Source organism: Salvelinus fontinalis, chromosome 11 (genome assembly GCF_029448725.1).
Source record: "Salvelinus fontinalis isolate EN_2023a chromosome 11, ASM2944872v1, whole genome shotgun sequence".
Classification (NCBI taxonomy): domain Eukaryota; kingdom Metazoa; phylum Chordata; class Actinopteri; order Salmoniformes; family Salmonidae; genus Salvelinus; species Salvelinus fontinalis.
In genome coordinates, this window is record NC_074675.1 from 12966447 (window position 1) to 12988427 (window position 21981).

A 21981-nucleotide genomic window follows, 5' to 3' on the forward strand; every position below is an offset into this window, starting at 1 on the left:
GCGGTAAGACATGGCTATTATGGTCACATTCAGGCGATTATGAAAACCTTTGGGATATCTATAATTTAACCCTCTGAAAATGAATGATGTAAGTATTCGTGACCTGTTGTCTTGAAATCAATAAAGCTGTATGTTTGAGCTGAAATGATGGTTTGGTGGCATTACTAGGTGAAAAACATACCATTGACTATATACATCAACATGCGGAGATACAGTGTGTGCATAGAGGATGGATGCTGAGTCTACTGTACCTTCCTGTCCTCAGGGCTGAGGTGGCTCATCAGCATGCTCATGTTCTCTGAGTTCCACTCCCAGTCCTGACTGCTGAAGTACTCCAGCAGGCCGATGGCCTTGTGCAGCCGGTTGAAGATACGCATCATCCTACACAGAGAGGAATGGAGGATCTCAGTCCAAATGTACTGCATGTATATAACACAGTTGTAATGTTCGTTTCACTGAAGATCACTTGTATGCAGCAAACACTGATTTCTTCTTTATGATTACAGATCATTTGATCTATTTTTACATCACACTGTGTTGATTGGGTTGAAAACAAGTTGGTGGTTCAGTTTTCATAGACCGAACAATGGTCTAGTGATGATGCTGATTGTCAGGACATTAGTAATCTTACTGGGGTTTCTGTCCGGACAGTCTCAGGTAGAGGTCGTAGATGAGGGCAGGGATCTTGTGGCTGACCAGGACCCAATACTGGTTCATCAGGTAGTTGGAGGTGATGTTGGCGTTGGGCCTTCTGAAAGCCTGCTCCAGAGGGTTCCTCTTGAAGCTGGACATCACATGGTGCTCTGAGAGAGAATACAAAGGAGTTAAAAATGTGAAGGAATCTGTGGCTTGGAGCTGACATCCCTATCTTACATCTTCCTCAGCCACTATATTAGAGAATTGGGATGGATCCAGGGGTGTGGTTGTCTGTTGCACTAATGACCTCATTCACAGCAGCTGCACACCTTCCCCACCTGGCTGCAATCAAGGCTGCTCAGACGAAAGGTAAAACTGCTGGAGGAACTGCTAGTGAAAGAACCAGTGGGTGATACTGGTGTGAATTTGTTCCTGTGTGCTTTCTTTTGAAGACTTGTGACCCACCAGCCTCTACAAAGAAGTGAACAGCCTTACGAGGTTAGTTCCTCCTGTGTAAAAGACTATCTGGGGTAAGCCCGAGGGTAGCGCTCTCCTGTTGAGCTGTAGTTTTGTCATTTTGAGGCTTTCCCCATTTAATTTATTCCCTCCAACTTGAAAACAAAAGCACTAAAACAGTTAATCTCATCACTTTTGAGACATCTCCACAAGATGAAAGCCAAGTAGAGGAAGAATCTGAAGCGTTAAAGGTGGAAAATGAGGCAGAGGTCCAAGTAGACTGGGCCCATCCCCTACAGCTGTGATACCCCTCCAAGACCACTGGTGATTGAAGCCTGCGGTCCATGATGTGCCAAGAGCTGAACCACAGTTGTCTGAAGCCAACCTCATTGCAATGGAGTAAAGGACAGATCCTGGCTACCCAGCCCTCTACTATGCTAATGGAGGCTGGCCAGCAACGACTACTGGAGAATGGCGAGGAAGACTTGAGAAATTATCTCCTGTCATTGAACTCTGGACTTTTACCACCTGCCCAGCATTTTATTTGTTGTGAAGACTTTTATACATCTTTGGTATATTAACTACAAAATAAAGAACCATTTTTTATTGGTTAAACCCTTGTCTATTATGTTGTAGTACTGCCCCTTCACCTTCCATTATACCCAGACTGGTCTCCCAGACTAGATGGAACACAGTAAATGTAAGTCCGGGACACTCTTTAGTACATGTTATTTTTGCCTTACGTAGACTAACATCTAGAAACCCAAAGGTTGTGTGTTTAAATCTCCTCACAGACAATTTTAGCTAATTAGCAACTACTACAATACTTAGCATGTTGGCTAACCTTAACCCCCCCCCCCCCCCCCCTCTGCCTAGTTAGCGTTAGTCATCTAGCTAATATTAGCCACAACCAATTGGAATGTAATATATCCCTTACAGTAACTGTAGTATTTTGGATGCAGTAGCTGCTGCATTTATACTCTAGCCCGACTGCAATCTTTTTTTCATCAGGGATGTTTTGCAAATTCTTAATATGCTGTAAGGATTGCAATTTGTGAAATGAGACATCCACAAATGAATACATCTCATACTAAATGGAGTGTCTTGGATTTACGTACAGAATAATACAAAATGCTCTGAGACCACGTGCCACACTACATATGACCCTTCGAAGAATCAAAGCCACACCCCTGATGTTTCCAGCACATTTCTGTGGATGATCAACGCTCCGTCATTTGTTCTAAGATCTTAACTCTAAGTAGAACAATATTTTGGGAAGGGATCAAATATTTTTAGCCAGGATTCAATCTGATCGCGATTTGTTGGCTATGTGCCATTTAAAGGGAGACATGCTGTGTTTACTGTGACCGTGGGAACACTGCCTTTACAAGGTGCATAGCTGACAAAGGGTGATGTTATTGAATCCCGGCCACAGTGAATATTGTCCAGGCTCACTAACAAGAGTTGAAAGATGGTTTTGGTGTTGAGGGTGAGTGTTCCCGGCTAGGGAAAGGTAACACAAATATACATTTTTTTGAAAAAGCAAGATTAGAACCTGTGACCTTCTGGTCACAATCCCTGTGCCTAGTCCACTGCGCTAGTAGGGGGGAGGGTAGCACCTTTGTTTTTTCACGTATTTAATGCTGTTCAGTCAAAGTTTAAAAATAAACTAAGATTAGAAATGTAATTAGTTAAAAATATTTGGTAAGGAACACAAAATTCACAACCAGGATTCGAACTGGCAACCTTTTGGGTCAAAATCCATGTTGAACGCCCTCCAACCACCTCCAACCTACCTCCCTGAAAGCATTTATTTTATTTGACTCATCTGTAAACTCCACCCATTGATTTGGTAGTCTAAGCTCTGCCCACTGAGTTTTCATCCAACCAATCACATTTGTTCTGCCGTGGAGCTTCCCTCAGAACAAGATTGAGGCCGGGGATCAATTCATGGTGCCGTTAAATGGTACATTGTCGGGTGTCTAGTGTGTTGTTCTATAACAAGCCTTGGATTGAATCCCAGCCTGAATGAGGAAAACTCCTGAGCACTATTCCATGGCTCTTTCTCAATTCAAGGGCTCCTTCATCGATTCCTTGGGAGATTCTTTATTGCACAAAAGTCCGGACTCTCCTCGACGCCTCCGTCATCCTCTCCTCAGTGATAAGTGGTCAAGTGGTCATGGAGACTGTCAATTCATTTGTAAGCTATCAGAGGACTGTCATCCAGTCCTCGATAGCCTCCTCTCACAAAGATAAATCATGTGCTTCCTCATGGCTGCTGTTTTAAAATTTGCCACACCCCCTTTGAATCAGCTGTTGTTTTCTCGAAGGAGAAATACTTTACTTATCCTTTTATCTATAGAATGTATTGCACAAGTAGCTATATTAGTTTTTATGACTTTGTATTTTGTGATTCCTCTGTAAACGTCATTTGCCTGATGTCGAGCGAGTGAATGACCGTCTCATTTCTTGCAAGAGTATTTCCCTCCACGTTCCCTCTCTTTACTGCCGTTCCCTCTCCTCACGTTCCCTCTCCTTTTTCAAAACGGGGTGAGAAGAGGACAGTGGAGAGAAGGCGACCAAAACCAATTAAGATACCAGAATTTTGATAACATATCCAGCCAGCAAACCTCCAACTTCCCAAAGCAGCCCCATGGGCCCCCTAGACCCAGTTTGATTAGCTTGATTCTTAGCTCTTATGTGGTCCAGTAGATTAGTGCCCGCCATCCCAGGTTTATAACAGCGAGGCAGAGTGATGAGCCCTAATCCCTCTGCCAGCCATCTGGTGGCAATTTCTCAGAGTGAAAGGAGCAGATTCACTAATCTGATAGTATAGGGACCCTGGCTGTCGCCGCTACCGCACTAATCTGAGCCTGACTGATACCCGGCCCGCATGCATCTTTTTCATCTCAGTGGTCCGCTGGGATGTACTGTAGATGATGGGCCGGGATGTACTGTAGATGATGGGCCGGGATGTACTGTAGATGATGGGCCGGGATGTACTGTAGATGATGGGCCGGGAGGTGAGCTGCCACCACAACCAAAATGCTGGTGGGGTGATGATTTCACGATGACACTTTGCCTCTACTTGTTATTGTTTGGGCAACTGTGCTTTACTGCTGATGGGAGTTGTCATTTGGGCAGATCCACAGTGGTGAGGTCAAACAGATGTACACAGTGTGGGGGTTCAGATGTAATGTTCTACTAGCTGCCAGAAGGTGGCAGTAGACCCTCGCCACTCAAATCCCTGGGCATCTAATTATGACACAGATCATTTATCCACCTGCTTCTCACTGCTACGCCATTCAAACTGATTTAGGAGAACCAGGACTGACAGACAACCCAAAGTTTCATATCCTCGGTGGGAATGTATGATGCATAGTTTCATAGTGACATCACCATCAACCAAATGGATCACTAGTCACTTTAATAATGGCACTTTAATAATGTTTACATATCTTGCATTACTCATCTCATATGTATATACTGTATTTTATACCATCTATTGCATCTTGCCGCTCTGTCATTGCCCATCCACATATTTATATGTATATATTCTTATTCCATTCATTTACTTAGATTTGTGTGTATTAGGTAGTTGTGGAATTGTTAGATTACATGTTAGATATTGCTGCACTGTTGGAACTAGAAGCACAAGCATTTCGCTACACTCACAATAACATTTGCTAACCATGTGTATGTGACCAATAAAATTTGATTTGATTTGATCAAGATTTCAACTACTGAAGTACACTGATTTATAAGGACGGAAGCCACAGTGGCAGATGAACAAGCACTAATGATGTCACTGTAACAGGCGTACAGACAGACAAACTGACAAACAGATACCTACCGATCTCTCCCCAGTGGAAAGGGTTGATGCCGCCCGTTGTGCAGTTGTAAACCAGCGCTGCTTTGGGTCTGCAAGGGAGCAGAGAGATGAGGTCAGAGGGGTCAAGGGTTAAAGGGATCAAAGGGGAGGGTCCATTAGGAAACATCTATAAAATGAGCCCATGAACACAAATCACATCAGATGAAAACACTGGGCTTCCTCATTAGTCAATGGTGTAGAGCTGGGGAGATGTGTTTGAACAAACTGGGCTACGGTAGGTTTACAGGAGAACTTCCTGCAGGTTAATATGGGGGGTGTCTGTTTGTGTGGGTTAAACCATACAGTCATTGGTCAAACCATATTCCACCTGGGCGGAAAGTTAACCTGTGCACTGCCGTGTACCAGCCAGCGGCCAGGGTCAGGTTGATGACCACGTCCACGGGGATGAGGTCCGCCACCGCATCATTGTTGGCTCTCATGGTGCGCAGGATGCCCTTCCCCGCCTGATCAGACAGGACACAGGGTTACCACCACATCTCATCATCACCTGATCATCGTTTAAACTAGTGGCATCAAAATGAGCAAAATGAGTATATGAAAAATGCAACGTAATAAGTATATGCTGGTACTTACGGCGATGAAGACTCCGCTTGGTCCATTGAAGTTGTCGATCCAGCCCTGAGACAGAAGAATAGGGAGGGAATAAGTTAGTGTAAGGAGAGATTAGTGGCTCTATTCAATCCGTATGGAAAATTTCAATCCGTTATTTAAATTTAAAGGCAATGTTCCCGCGTTAGACATATGCAGTCAAATGCTGTATATGTCTGTTCAATCGGAAAGTACTTAAAAATGTACTTAAAAATCTCACAATCTGGAACCCTAAGTACCCCCGTTAAAGCTGGAATCCTTAGTTGCTACATCTATTTTTGGACGTATAAAGTAATGATATATACCCATTGATTCTTGAAGAATATACCTTATAAATGCCTCATGAGCTTAGTTCAACTGTCGTACCCCATCAGAACCCAAAATACAAGCTTGTTTTACTCCAGTGTTTGTAAATATAAACAAACACTGTATAGTCTAAAAACATTGGTACAACTATAACTTTAATATCATGGATGGTCAGTCCTTGCATCCATAGCTCTGTCTATGAATTTGAGAGTGGTTACATTTCTCCAGGCCCATCCCTCAGCTTTTTACCAAAACACAGGCAGGGTGTCCACTTTGTTACTGTTTCAGTTAGGGATTCTAGCTTCAAGCACCGCTATAACATTGCTGCAACATCATCAAGTTACAGATAGCCTCCTAACAGCAACATCGATTAGATTGTTGTGTCTGCTGAGTTAGTATTCCTGTGGTGTGCTAAGCTAGCTAGCTAGCTACCTATTGTGAGTGAGACTGAGATAGGGAGAGTAACACAGTGTCTACATCAATTAGCCCTCCGGTAATACATTGGTAATAGACTGGGCTTATTTGTGTGGGTCTGTCTGTGGCTTGTCAATACAGGGTAAGGCTACATGATCTGGTGCAGACAGACAGACAGATAAGAGTCCTTATCACACCGTCTCAGAGTAAATTTTTGCCGATATACATCTTTGACCCCCATTGAGGGATTGCCTGTGACATTTTAACACTTAACGGAGTTCTGAGGACATGCAGATTGACGTTAATCACACACACACACACACACACACACACACACACACACACACACACACACACACACACACACACACACACACACACACACACACACACACACACACACACACACACACACACACACACACACACACACACACCCTCCTCCCTCGTCTAGTCGCTCCCACTGTCTCGAGCTGCCTGCGCAATAAACTGGTAATACGTGATGTTTTGGCTGTTTTGCCGGCAGGCCTGGCCCATCCCCACTTCTACACCCACTGGCTCCGGATCCTACACTGTTGAAACGTTACAGTCCCAGAAAACTAAATACAGCCCTGGGGCTATGTAGTCGTTTTCTGTGAATATACTTAGTGCTGTTTAAAAGTGTATTATACTCTAATGAAAACTCTGAAAGTGTGCATTTTTTCATCTTCTAGATCTTTGGTCTCTTTCTGTGTGAATTCATGGAGCCTCAGACATTTAAAAAATATTCCTGTAGGAAAATAAAGTAAGCATGTCACTTGAATTTGATTTGGGGGAAAGAACTTTGACGAATATTATAATCACGAAAATGATGGAATGTTGAACACCACCCTCCCATTGCTCCTCCAAAATTTTAAGCAGCAATAAAGTCTAGATTTATTTTTTAAACGCTTTAATATGTCCATCTGCCGCTATGCTAAGTGAGATTAAAATGCTTAACGCTGTGGAAGCCTTACGCTAAGATGTTAGCCTACACTACAGCAGCCGGACAGATTAGAAAATAAAAAGCAGCTTACTCATGAAAGTAGCATCACCCTGCAGATCCAGAAGAGGACTGGCCACCCCTCGGAAGCTGGTTCCTAGCTAGCTTTCTTCCTAGGTTCCTGCCTTTCTAGGGGCAACTTCTGATGTCAAAAGAACTTTATAAAAAACATTATATTGATTGATTGATTGATTACTGCACCCACTGAACTTTCAGAGTGGCCTTTCCATGAACCTACAGTTGCTTTTCAGTGACCTATCTAGTAGGAGACATTCAGAGGCTCCCCGGTTTCAGCACTGGCAGTACCCCTCCCTTTCCCCTTCGCCCCTTCCTTGCCCCCCTCACATCGCCTACCCAGCTGTTGGGGTCAGGGATGCTCCTCTTCGAGTCCTGGAATCCAGCCCAGCCGGACTTTCTGAACCATAAGAACACACCTGTCTTGGTCCAACCCTAATACAGCCATTACTCACCATTACACACCCAATCCCCCTTTAAGTCTGACTGCACACAGGGGAGATATATTGACCAGTGTACTGTTACAGCGATCGATCGCTAATTCCCATCCATTTGGTATCACAGCAGGTGTGTGAGAATTGACAGGATTCTGACTGAACCCTTTTACTATCACAGTGAAAGTGCTATATAGATTTTTATAAATTGTGATATATTTCCCAACAGGCAGGTGGCTGAGCAAATCACACTTCTTCTGATACACTTATCTTGCTGACCAGTCAATACACTGTTTAACGTCCATAGACTACATACAGAATGTGATCCATCTATTGACTTTATTGCTGTCAGCTATCTAGTGCCAAGTTCCAGTAGAGTAATCAAGTCTCACAGAATGATGTATGTATATGATACTGTATCTCTATGGTGATGGTACTCACAGGGAAAGGCTCCTGCCAGCTGGCTCCCACTATGGAGGGTCTGATGATGCCGATGCTGAGCTTGCTGCTCTCCTTCTGGACCACGCACTCTGCCAGGGCTTTTGTGTATGTGTAGGTGTTGGGGCGCTCCCCGATGAGGCGCGGCGTGATGTCACGGACGATGCTGTCCTCCATCCACCTGCAGTCACAGACACAAGAGAACACACTCACCATTAGACTCACATCACAATGGTACAGGACACATGCCAGGATTGAAGTAAAGTTGGCATTTTGTGTAGATAGATGAAACGTCATTCACTCTGATAGCTGTCTGTGATGGTATTTATAATCAATCATTAGTTGGAAATGACACAAGGTGGTGTGGACTTGACAGCACCCTTGGTTCGGTTCAATTCCATTTCAATCAGTTCATTCAGGAGATGAATTGAAATTCAATTAATATACTGTCATTTATCTAACTAAGGCTAGATTCTATCAGATCTGCGCTAGACGACACCAGCATAGCGGTTGTTTTGGTGGAACTGCGTTACAGCTGTCAAATCCACAAGCGGCTCCCGGCATTATACCTACAGCGGACATTTTCTCGTTCTGAACTTCCAACGCGAGTGGGACAGGTGTGGCATTGTGACAATGATCACAAGAGCAGCTGCTCACCGATGTGACAGGTACAACGTAGTTCCACCTCCAACTGCGCCAAAACATCAGCTATGCGGGTGTTGGCTATCGCCGGTTAACGCTTGATCTGATTGAATCCAGGTCTAAGTGCCATTTATCTTCACTGAGCATATTTTCAATGCATGAAATTTGCAAATGATATCACTTCCTGAATAGATGGAGTCGTAATAGCAGCAACCCCCCCCCCCCCCCCCAACTCGGATGCAGAAAGTAGACTTCACACTACTCACTCCAGGGAGTCGATGAGCTTCTTGGGTTCTACAGGCGGTGGGTAGATGATCTCGTCGATGTGCCTGCGGTTGCAGTTGGCGTAGGCTGTGGAGATGTGGATGAAGGCCTGGAGGTGGTGCATCTGCTGGGCCAGATTCAGGAGCTGCTGCGTGCCTATCACATTCAGCTGCAAGGCGTGTCTGGGAAGAGAGGAGACACACACACACACACAGCAGGAATAGGTAAGAGATCACTGTGCATAAGTACACTAAGAAGCATAAGCACACTATGCATTACCATAATATCATCACAAGGAGAAGTGAGACAGTGAGAGAGAGAGACACAGAAAAAGAGAGAGAGGAGGGTGAGAGAGAGAGAGTACGTTGGAAGGTTGGCATTATAATCATCCTCCTCACACTCTTTTATCCTCACACTTCATTCCAGGAATGTGTTTCCATTCCAGGGAATAAACAGACAGAACACTAGGCCAGTTTGAGAACTATTATAGATAACTATTCCAGAGCACTAGGCCAGTTTGAGAACTATTATAGAGAACTATTCTAGAGCACTAGGCCAATTTGAGAACTATTATAGAGAACTATTCTAGAGCACTAGTGCGGTTTGAGGCATATTTTAGAGCACTAGGCTAGTTTGATAACTATTATAGAGCACTAGGCCAGTTTGAGAACTATTACAGAGCACTAGGCCAGTTTGATAACTATTATAGAGAACTATTCTAGAGCACTAGGCCAGTTTGAGAACTATTATAGATAACTATTCCAGAGCACTAGGCCAGTTTGAGAGCTATTATAGAGAACTATTCCAGAGCACCAGGCCAGTTTGAGAACTATTATAGAGAACTATTCTAGAGCACTAGGCCAGTTTGAGGGCTATTCTAGAGCACTAGGCTAGTTTGATAACTATTCTAGAGCACTAGGCCAGTTTGATAACTATTACAGAGCACTAGGCCAGTTTGAGAACTATTACAGAGCACTAGGCCAGTTTGATAACTATTATAGAGCACTAGGCCAGTTTGAGAACTATTATAGAGAACTATTCTAGAGCACTAGGCCAGTTTGAGGGCTATTTTAGGGCACTAGGCTAGTTTGATAACTATTATAGAGCACTAGGCCAGTTTGATAACTATTACAGAGCACTAGGCCAGTTTGATAACTATTACAGAGCACTAGGCCAGTTTGAGAACGATTACAGAGCACTAGGCCAGTTTGATAACTATTACAGAGCACTAGGCCAGTTTGATAACTATTACAGAGCACTAGGCCAGTTTGATAACTATTACAGAACACTAGGCCAGTTTGAGAACTATTATAGTGCACTAGGCCAGTTTGAGAACTATTATAGAGAACTATTTTAGAGCACTAGGCCAGTTTGAGAACTATTATAGAGAACTATTCCAGAGCAATTGGCCAGTTTGAGAACTATTCCAAAGCACTAGGCCAGTTTAGTACTCTATAATAGTTCTCATTCTAGAGCACTAGGCCAGTTTGAGGGCTATTTTAGAGCACTAGGCTAGTTTGATAACTATTATAGAGCACTAGGCCAGTTTGATAACAATTATAGAGAACTATTCTAGAGCACTAGGCCAGTTTGATAACTATTATAGAGCACTAGGCCAGTTTGAGAACTATTATAGAGAACTATTCTAGAGCACTAGGCCAGTTTGAGGGCTATTTTAGGGCACTAGGCTAGTTTGATAACTATTATAGAGCACTAGGCCAGTTTGATAACTATTACAGAGCACTAGGCCAGTTTGATAACTATTACAGAGCACTAGGCCAGTTTGAGAACGATTACAGAGCACTAGGCCAGTTTGATAACTATTACAGAGCACTAGGCCAGTTTGATAACTATTACAGAGCACTAGGCCAGTTTGATAACTATTACAGAACACTAGGCCAGTTTGAGAACTATTATAGTGCACTAGGCCAGTTTGAGAACTATTATAGAGAACTATTTTAGAGCACTAGGCCAGTTTGAGAACTATTATAGAGAACTATTCCAGAGCAATTGGCCAGTTTGAGAACTATTCCAAAGCACTAGGCCAGTTTAGTACTCTATAATAGTTCTCATTCTAGAGCACTAGGCCAGTTTGAGGGCTATTTTAGAGCACTAGGCTAGTTTGATAACTATTATAGAGCACTAGGCCAGTTTGATAACAATTATAGAGAACTATTCTAGAGCACTAGGCCAGTTTTAGAACTATTATAGATAACTATTCCAGAGCACTAGGCCAGTTTGAGAACTATTATAGAGAACTATTCTAGAGCACTAGGCCAGTTTGAAAACTATTATAGAGAACTATTCTAGAGCACTAGGCCAGTTTGAGAACTATTATAGAGAACTATTCTAGAGCACTAGGCCAGTTTGAGAACTATTATAGAGAACTATTTTAGAGCACTAGGCCAGTTTGAGAACTATTATAGAGAACTATTCCAGAGTACTAGGCCAGTTTGAGAACTATTATAGAGAACTATTCCAGAGCAATTGGCCAGTTTGAGAACTATTCCAAAGCACTAGGCCAGTTTAGTACTCTATAATAGTTCTCATTCTAGAGCACTAGGCCAGTTTGAGGGCTATTTTAGAGCACTAGGCTAGTTTGATAACTATTATAGAGCACTAGGCCAGTTTGATAACAATTATAGAGAACTATTCTAGAGCACTAGGCCAGTTTTAGAACTATTATAGATAACTATTCCAGAGCACTAGGCCAGTTTGAGAACTATTATAGAGAACTATTCTAGAGCACTAGGCCAGTTTGAAAACTATTATAGAGAACTATTCCAGGGCACTAGGCCAGTTTGAGAACTATTATAGAGAACTATTCTAGAGCACTAGGCCAGTTTGAGGGCTATTCTAGAGCACTAGGCTAGTTTGATAACTATTCTAGAGCACTAGGCCAGTTTGATAACTATTACAGAGCACTAGGCCAGTTTGAGAACTATTACAGAGCACTAGGCCAGTTTGATAACTATTATAGAGCACTAGGCCAGTTTGAGAACTATTATAGAGAACTATTCTAGAGCACTAGGCCAGTTTGAGGGCTATTTTAGGGCACTAGGCTAGTTTGATAACTATTAAAGAGCACTAGGCCAGTTTGATAACTATTACAGAGCACTAGGCCAGTTTGATAACTATTACAGAGCACTAGGCCAGTTTGAGAACTATTACAGACTACTAGGCCAGTTTGATAACTATTACAGAGCACTAGGCCAGTTTGATAACTATTACAGAGCACTAGGCCAGTTTGAGAACTATTATAGTGCACTAGGCCAGTTTGAGAACTATTATAGAGAACTATTCCAGAGCACTTGGCCAGTTTGAGAACTATTCCAAAGCACTAGGCCAGTTTAGTACTCTATAATAGTTCTCATTCTAGAGCACTAGGCCAGTTTGAGGGCTATTTTAAAGCACTAGGCTAGTTTGATAACTATTATAGAGCACTAGGCCAGTTTGATAACTATTATAGAGAACTATTCTAGAGCACTAGGCCAGTTTTAGAACTATTATAGAGCACTAGGCCAGTTTGATAACTATTACAGAGCACTAGGCCAGTTTGATAACTATTCTAGAGCACGAGGCAAGTTTGAGAACTATTATAGAGAACTATTCCAGAGCACTAGGCCAGGTTGAGAACTATTATAGTGCACTGGGCCAGTTTGAGAACTATTATAGATAACTATTCCAGAGCACTAGGCCAGTTTGAGAACTATTCTAGAGAACTATTCTAGAGCACTAGGCCAACTTGAGAACTATTATAGAGAACTATTCTAGAGCACTAGGCCAGTTTGAGAGCTATTATAGAGAACTATTCTAGAGCACTAGGCCAATTTGAGAACTATTATAGAGAACTATTCTAGAGCACTAGTGCGGTTTGAGGCATATTTTAGAGCACTAGGCTAGTTTGATAACTATTATAGAGCACTAGGCCAGTTTGAGAACTATTACAGAGCACTAGGCCAGTTTGAGAACTATTATAGAGAACTATTCTAGAGCACTAGGCCAGTTTGAGAACTATTATAGATAACTATTCCAGAGCACTAGGCCAGTTTGAGGGCTATTTTAGAGCACCAGGCTAGTTTGATAACTATTCTAGAGCACTAAGCCAGTTTGATAACTATTCTAGAGCACTAGGCCAGTTTGAGAACTATTACAGACTACTAGGCCAGTTTGATAACTATTACAGAGCACTAGGCCAGTTTGCTAACTATTACAGAGCACTAGGCCAGTTTGAGTGCTATTTTAGCGCACTAGGCTAGTTTGAGGGCTATTACAGAGCACTAGGCCAATTTGAGAAGTATTATAGAGCACTAGGCCAGTTTGAGAACTATTATAGAGCACTAGGGTAGTTTGATAACTATTATAGAGCACTAGGCCAGTTTGAGAACTATTATAGAGCACTAGGCCAGTTTGAGAACTATTGCAGAGCACTAGGCCAGTTTGAGGGCTATTTTAGAGCACTAGGCTAGTTTGAGGGCTATTATATTGCACTAGACCAGTTTGATAACTATTATAGAGCACTAGGTCAGTTTGAGAACTATTACAGAGCACTAGGCCAGTTTGAGAACTATTACAGAGCACTAGGCCAGTTTGAGAACTATTACAGAGTACTAGGCCAGTTTGCTAACTATTATAGAGCACTAGGCCAGTTTGATAACTATTGCAGAGCACTAGGCCAGTTTGATAACTATTATAGAGCACTAGGCCAGTTTGATAACTATTACAGAGCACTAGGCCAGTTTGATAACTATTACAGAGCACTAGGCCAGTTTGAGAACGATTACAGAGCACTAGGCCAGTTTGATAACTATTACAGAGCACTAGGCCAGTTTGATAACTATTACAGAGCACTAGGCCAGTTTGATAACTATTACAGAACACTAGGCCAGTTTGAGAACTATTATAGTGCACTAGGCCAGTTTGAGAACTATTATAGAGAACTATTTTAGAGCACTAGGCCAGTTTGAGAACTATTATAGAGAACTATTCCAGAGCAATTGGCCAGTTTGAGAACTATTCCAAAGCACTAGGCCAGTTTAGTACTCTATAATAGTTCTCATTCTAGAGCACTAGGCCAGTTTGAGGGCTATTTTAGAGCACTAGGCTAGTTTGATAACTATTATAGAGCACTAGGCCAGTTTGATAACAATTATAGAGAACTATTCTAGAGCACTAGGCCAGTTTGATAACTATTATAGAGCACTAGGCCAGTTTGAGAACTATTATAGAGAACTATTCTAGAGCACTAGGCCAGTTTGAGGGCTATTTTAGGGCACTAGGCTAGTTTGATAACTATTATAGAGCACTAGGCCAGTTTGATAACTATTACAGAGCACTAGGCCAGTTTGATAACTATTACAGAGCACTAGGCCAGTTTGAGAACGATTACAGAGCACTAGGCCAGTTTGATAACTATTACAGAGCACTAGGCCAGTTTGATAACTATTACAGAGCACTAGGCCAGTTTGATAACTATTACAGAACACTAGGCCAGTTTGAGAACTATTATAGTGCACTAGGCCAGTTTGAGAACTATTATAGAGAACTATTTTAGAGCACTAGGCCAGTTTGAGAACTATTATAGAGAACTATTCCAGAGCAATTGGCCAGTTTGAGAACTATTCCAAAGCACTAGGCCAGTTTAGTACTCTATAATAGTTCTCATTCTAGAGCACTAGGCCAGTTTGAGGGCTATTTTAGAGCACTAGGCTAGTTTGATAACTATTATAGAGCACTAGGCCAGTTTGATAACAATTATAGAGAACTATTCTAGAGCACTAGGCCAGTTTTAGAACTATTATAGATAACTATTCCAGAGCACTAGGCCAGTTTGAGAACTATTATAGAGAACTATTCTAGAGCACTAGGCCAGTTTGAAAACTATTATAGAGAACTATTCTAGAGCACTAGGCCAGTTTGAGAACTATTATAGAGAACTATTCTAGAGCACTAGGCCAGTTTGAGAACTATTATAGAGAACTATTTTAGAGCACTAGGCCAGTTTGAGAACTATTATAGAGAACTATTCCAGAGTACTAGGCCAGTTTGAGAACTATTATAGAGAACTATTCCAGAGCAATTGGCCAGTTTGAGAACTATTCCAAAGCACTAGGCCAGTTTAGTACTCTATAATAGTTCTCATTCTAGAGCACTAGGCCAGTTTGAGGGCTATTTTAGAGCACTAGGCTAGTTTGATAACTATTATAGAGCACTAGGCCAGTTTGATAACAATTATAGAGAACTATTCTAGAGCACTAGGCCAGTTTTAGAACTATTATAGATAACTATTCCAGAGCACTAGGCCAGTTTGAGAACTATTATAGAGAACTATTCTAGAGCACTAGGCCAGTTTGAAAACTATTATAGAGAACTATTCCAGGGCACTAGGCCAGTTTGAGAACTATTATAGAGAACTATTCTAGAGCACTAGGCCAGTTTGAGGGCTATTCTAGAGCACTAGGCTAGTTTGATAACTATTCTAGAGCACTAGGCCAGTTTGATAACTATTACAGAGCACTAGGCCAGTTTGAGAACTATTACAGAGCACTAGGCCAGTTTGAGAACTATTATAGAGCACTAGGCCAGTTTGAGAACTATTATAGAGAACTATTCTAGAGCACTAGGCCAGTTTGAGGGCTATTTTAGGGCACTAGGCTAGTTTGATAACTATTAAAGAGCACTAGGCCAGTTTGATAACTATTACAGAGCACTAGGCCAGTTTGATAACTATTACAGAGCACTAGGCCAGTTTGAGAACTATTACAGACTACTAGGCCAGTTTGATAACTATTACAGAGCACTAGGCCAGTTTGATAACTATTACAGAGCACTAGGCCAGTTTGAGAACTATTATAGTGCACTAGGCCAGTTTGAGAACTATTATAGAGAACTATTCTAGAGCACTAGGCCAGTTTTAGAACTATTATAGAGAACTATTCCAGAGCACTTGGCCAGTTTGAGAACTATTCCAAAGCACTAGGCCAGTTTAGTACTCTATAATAGTTCTCATTCTAGAGCACTAGGCCAGTTTGAGGGCTATTTTAAAGCACTAGGCTAGTTTGATAACTATTATAGAGCACTAGGCCAGTTTGATAACTATTATAGAGAACTATTCTAGAGCACTAGGCCAGTTTTAGAACTATTATAGAGCACTAGGCCAGTTTGATAACTATTACAGAGCACTAGGCCAGTTTGATAACTATTCTAGAGCACGAGGCAAGTTTGAGAACTATTATAGAGAACTATTCCAGAGCACTAGGCCAGGTTGAGAACTATTATAGTGCACTGGGCCAGTTTGAGAACTATTATAGATAACTATTCCAGAGCACTAGGCCAGTTTGAGAACTATTCTAGAGAACTATTCTAGAGCACTAGGCCAACTTGAGAACTATTATAGAGAACTATTCTAGAGCACTAGGCCAGTTTGAGAGCTATTATAGAGAACTATTCTAGAGCACTAGGCCAATTTGAGAACTATTATAGAGAACTATTCTAGAGCACTAGTGCGGTTTGAGGCATATTTTAGAGCACTAGGCTAGTTTGATAACTATTATAGAGCACTAGGCCAGTTTGAGAACTATTACAGAGCACTAGGCCAGTTTGAGAACTATTATAGAGAACTATTCTAGAGCACTAGGCCAGTTTGAGAACTATTATAGATAACTATTCCAGAGCACTAGGCCAGTTTGAGGGCTATTTTAGAGCACCAGGCTAGTTTGATAACTATTCTAGAGCACTAAGCCAGTTTGATAACTATTCTAGAGCACTAGGCCAGTTTGAGAACTATTACAGACTACTAGGCCAGTTTGATAACTATTACAGAGCACTAGGCCAGTTTGCTAACTATTACAGAGCACTAGGCCAGTTTGAGTGCTATTTTAGCGCACTAGGCTAGTTTGAGGGCTATTACAGAGCACTAGGCCAATTTGAGAAGTATTATAGAGCACTAGGCCAGTTTGAGAACTATTATAGAGCACTAGGGTAGTTTGATAACTATTATAGAGCACTAGGCCAGTTTGAGAACTATTATAGAGCACTAGGCCAGTTTGAGAACTATTGCAGAGCACTAGGCCAGTTTGAGGGCTATTTTAGAGCACTAGGCTAGTTTGAGGGCTATTATATTGCACTAGACCAGTTTGATAACTATTATAGAGCACTAGGTCAGTTTGAGAACTATTACAGAGCACTAGGCCAGTTTGAGAACTATTACAGAGCACTAGGCCAGTTTGAGAACTATTACAGAGTACTAGGCCAGTTTGCTAACTATTATAGAGCACTAGGCCAGTTTGATAACTATTGCAGAGCACTAGGCCAGTTTGAGAACTATTGCAGAGCACTAGGCCAGTTTGAGAACTATTATAGAGCACTAGGCCAGTTTGAGAACTATTACAGAGCACTAGGCCAGTTTGAGAACTATTATAGAGCACTAGGCCAGTTTGATAACTATTATAGAGCACTAGGCCAGTTTGATAACTATTGCAGAGCACTAGGCCAGTTTGAGAACTATTGCAGAGCACTAGGCCAGTTTGATAACTATTATAGAGCACTAGGGTAGTTTGAGAACTATTATAGAGCACTAGGCCAGTTTGATAACTATTATAGAGCAATAGGCCAGTTTGAGAACTATTTTAGAGCACTAGGCCAGTTTGAGAACTATTATAGAGAACTATTCCAGAGCAATTGGCCAGTTTGAGAACTATTCCAAAGCACTAGGCCAGTTTAGTACTCTATAATAGTTCTCATTCTAGAGCACTAGGCCAGTTTGAGGGCTATTTTAGAGCACTAGGCTAGTTTGATAACTATTATAGAGCACTAGGCCAGTTTGATAACAATTATAGAGAACTATTCTAGAGCACTAGGCCAGTTTTAGAACTATTATAGATAACTATTCCAGAGCACTAGGCCAGTTTGAGAACTATTATAGAGAACTATTCTAGAGCACTAGGCCAGTTTGAAAACTATTATAGAGAACTATTCTAGAGCACTAGGCCAGTTTGAGAACTATTATAGAGAACTATTCTAGAGCACTAGGCCAGTTTGAGAACTATTATAGAGAACTATTTTAGAGCACTAGGCCAGTTTGAGAACTATTATAGAGAACTATTCCAGAGTACTAGGCCAGTTTGAGAACTATTATAGAGAACTATTCCAGAGCAATTGGCCAGTTTGAGAACTATTCCAAAGCACTAGGCCAGTTTAGTACTCTATAATAGTTCTCATTCTAGAGCACTAGGCCAGTTTGAGGGCTATTTTAGAGCACTAGGCTAGTTTGATAACTATTATAGAGCACTAGGCCAGTTTGATAACAATTATAGAGAACTATTCTAGAGCACTAGGCCAGTTTTAGAACTATTATAGATAACTATTCCAGAGCACTAGGCCAGTTTGAGAACTATTATAGAGAACTATTCTAGAGCACTAGGCCAGTTTGAAAACTATTATAGAGAACTATTCCAGGGCACTAGGCCAGTTTGAGAACTATTATAGAGAACTATTCTAGAGCACTAGGCCAGTTTGAGGGCTATTCTAGAGCACTAGGCTAGTTTGATAACTATTCTAGAGCACTAGGCCAGTTTGATAACTATTACAGAGCACTAGGCCAGTTTGAGAACTATTACAGAGCACTAGGCCAGTTTGAGAACTATTATAGAGCACTAGGCCAGTTTGAGAACTATTATAGAGAACTATTCTAGAGCACTAGGCCAGTTTGAGGGCTATTTTAGGGCACTAGGCTAGTTTGATAACTATTAAAGAGCACTAGGCCAGTTTGATAACTATTACAGAGCACTAGGCCAGTTTGATAACTATTACAGAGCACTAGGCCAGTTTGAGAACTATTACAGACTACTAGGCCAGTTTGATAACTATTACAGAGCACTAGGCCAGTTTGATAACTATTACAGAGCACTAGGCCAGTTTGAGAACTATTATAGTGCACTAGGCCAGTTTGAGAACTATTATAGAGAACTATTCTAGAGCACTAGGCCAGTTTTAGAACTATTATAGAGAACTATTCCAGAGCACTTGGCCAGTTTGAGAACTATTCCAAAGCACTAGGCCAGTTTAGTACTCTATAATAGTTCTCATTCTAGAGCACTAGGCCAGTTTGAGGGCTATTTTAAAGCACTAGGCTAGTTTGATAACTATTATAGAGCACTAGGCCAGTTTGATAACTATTATAGAGAACTATTCTAGAGCACTAGGCCAGTTTTAGAACTATTATAGAGCACTAGGCCAGTTTGATAACTATTACAGAGCACTAGGCCAGTTTGATAACTATTCTAGAGCACGAGGCAAGTTTGAGAACTATTATAGAGAACTATTCCAGAGCACTAGGCCAGGTTGAGAACTATTATAGTGCACTGGGCCAGTTTGAGAACTATTATAGATAACTATTCCAGAGCACTAGGCCAGTTTGAGAACTATTCTAGAGAACTATTCTAGAGCACTAGGCCAACTTGAGAACTATTATAGAGAACTATTCTAGAGCACTAGGCCAGTTTGAGAGCTATTATAGAGAACTATTCTAGAGCACTAGGCCAATTTGAGAACTATTATAGAGAACTATTCTAGAGCACTAGTGCGGTTTGAGGCATATTTTAGAGCACTAGGCTAGTTTGATAACTATTATAGAGCACTAGGCCAGTTTGAGAACTATTACAGAGCACTAGGCCAGTTTGAGAACTATTATAGAGAACTATTCTAGAGCACTAGGCCAGTTTGAGAACTATTATAGATAACTATTCCAGAGCACTAGGCCAGTTTGAGGGCTATTTTAGAGCACCAGGCTAGTTTGATAACTATTCTAGAGCACTAAGCCAGTTTGATAACTATTCTAGAGCACTAGGCCAGTTTGAGAACTATTACAGACTACTAGGCCAGTTTGATAACTATTACAGAGCACTAGGCCAGTTTGCTAACTATTACAGAGCACTAGGCCAGTTTGAGTGCTATTTTAGCGCACTAGGCTAGTTTGAGGGCTATTACAGAGCACTAGGCCAATTTGAGAAGTATTATAGAGCACTAGGCCAGTTTGAGAACTATTATAGAGCACTAGGGTAGTTTGATAACTATTATAGAGCACTAGGCCAGTTTGAGAACTATTATAGAGCACTAGGCCAGTTTGAGAACTATTGCAGAGCACTAGGCCAGTTTGAGGGCTATTTTAGAGCACTAGGCTAGTTTGAGGGCTATTATATTGCACTAGACCAGTTTGATAACTATTATAGAGCACTAGGTCAGTTTGAGAACTATTACAGAGCACTAGGCCAGTTTGAGAACTATTACAGAGCACTAGGCCAGTTTGAGAACTATTACAGAGTACTAGGCCAGTTTGCTAACTATTATAGAGCACTAGGCCAGTTTGATAACTATTGCAGAGCACTAGGCCAGTTTGAGAACTATTGCAGAGCACTAGGCCAGTTTGAGAACTATTATAGAGCACTAGGCCAGTTTGAGAACTATTACAGAGCACTAGGCCAGTTTGAGAACTATTATAGAGCACTAGGCCAGTTTGATAACTATTATAGAGCACTAGGCCAGTTTGATAACTATTGCAGAGCACTAGGCCAGTTTGAGAACTATTGCAGAGCACTAGGCCAGTTTGATAACTATTATAGAGCACTAGGGTAGTTTGAGAACTATTATAGAGCACTAGGCCAGTTTGATAACTATTATAGAGCAATAGGCCAGTTTGAGAACTATTGCAGAGCACTAGGCCAGTTTGAAAACTATTATAGAGCACTAGGGTAGTTTGAGAACTATTACAGAGCACTAGGCTAGTTTGAGAACTATTCCAGAGCACTAGGCCAGTTTGAGAACTATTATAGAGCACTAGGGTAGTTTGATAACTATTATAGAGCACTAGGCCAGTTTGATAACTATTATAGAGCACTAGGCCAGTTTGAGAACTATTACAGAGCACTAGGCCAGTTTGAGAACTATTATAGAGCACTAGGTCAGTTTGAGAACTATTATAGCGCACTAGGGTAGTTAGAGAACTATTATAGAGCACTAGGGTAGTTTGAGAACTATTATAGAGCACTAGGCCAGTTTGATAACTATTATAGAGCACTAGGTCAGTTTGAGAACTATTATAGAGCACTAGGCCAGTTTGAGAGAAAACACCACTGTGACTGTGGACTGCTCCTAACTGTGTGTTCCTCACTGTTCCAAGCTGCTGAGTCATTAATGAATTCCGCTATTGGATTTTCATTAGGGTGCTAGATATACTGTATCCTAGCAGCTATAGTGGCTACGGTGCTTATCACTGCTTCAGTGCTAGGCTTGACTAGCCTTGTATGTTTGCACAGCATAGATGTTGTGTCTAGGGCGCTATCTGAAGAGCTGTAGTCTTGGTCCCAGTGATTAAACTATTGTCTGATTATGCTCCAACACCCCCTGGCAACTTTGTTTCCCTGGAGACAGGGTAACAACATTGTGTGTCAGACAAGAGAACGTGAGAGAGAACAGGTGTCTCGTTCCTGACCTATTTCTGTTAGTTTGTTGTATGTGTTAGTTGGTCAGGACGTGAGTTTGGGTGGGCATTCTATGTTTTCTGTTTCTATGTTGGTTTAAGGGTTGCCTGGTATGGATCTTCATTAGAGGCAGGTGTTTTGCGTTTTCCTCTAATTGAGTCATATTTAGGTAGGTTGTTTCACAGTGTTCGTTGTGGGTGGTTGTCTCCTGTGTCAGTGTTTGTAGCACCATACGGGACTGTTCGGTTTGTTTTGTATATCGTTCTTTTGTGTAGTCTATTTTCCTGTTCGTGAGTTCTGCGTTGTATGTGAGTTCGCATGTCCAGGTTTGTCTACTCCGTGTTGTTTTGTTAGGTTATAGTGAAGTTTGTGTTTTTTCGTCTTTTCTTTAAATAAATT

The 21981-nt window shown here is 41.5% G+C and overlaps 1 protein-coding gene across 1 annotated transcript in view; it reads right to left on the reverse strand.

Annotated features, from left to right (window-relative positions):
• The window catches only part of LOC129865071 (fatty acyl-CoA reductase 1-like), a 71850-nt gene that overhangs the window by 3944 nt on the left and 45925 nt on the right, over positions 1–21981 (reverse strand). The window contains exons 4-10 of the mRNA XM_055937542.1: positions 9109–9288; positions 8204–8381; positions 5558–5602; positions 5309–5427; positions 4946–5013; positions 632–803; positions 252–381 (exon numbers count right to left, since the gene is read on the reverse strand). Coding sequence (XP_055793517.1) covers positions 252–381; positions 632–803; positions 4946–5013; positions 5309–5427; positions 5558–5602; positions 8204–8381; positions 9109–9288 — 892 coding nt within the window. The remainder of the gene's footprint in view (positions 1–251; positions 382–631; positions 804–4945; positions 5014–5308; positions 5428–5557; positions 5603–8203; positions 8382–9108; positions 9289–21981) is intronic.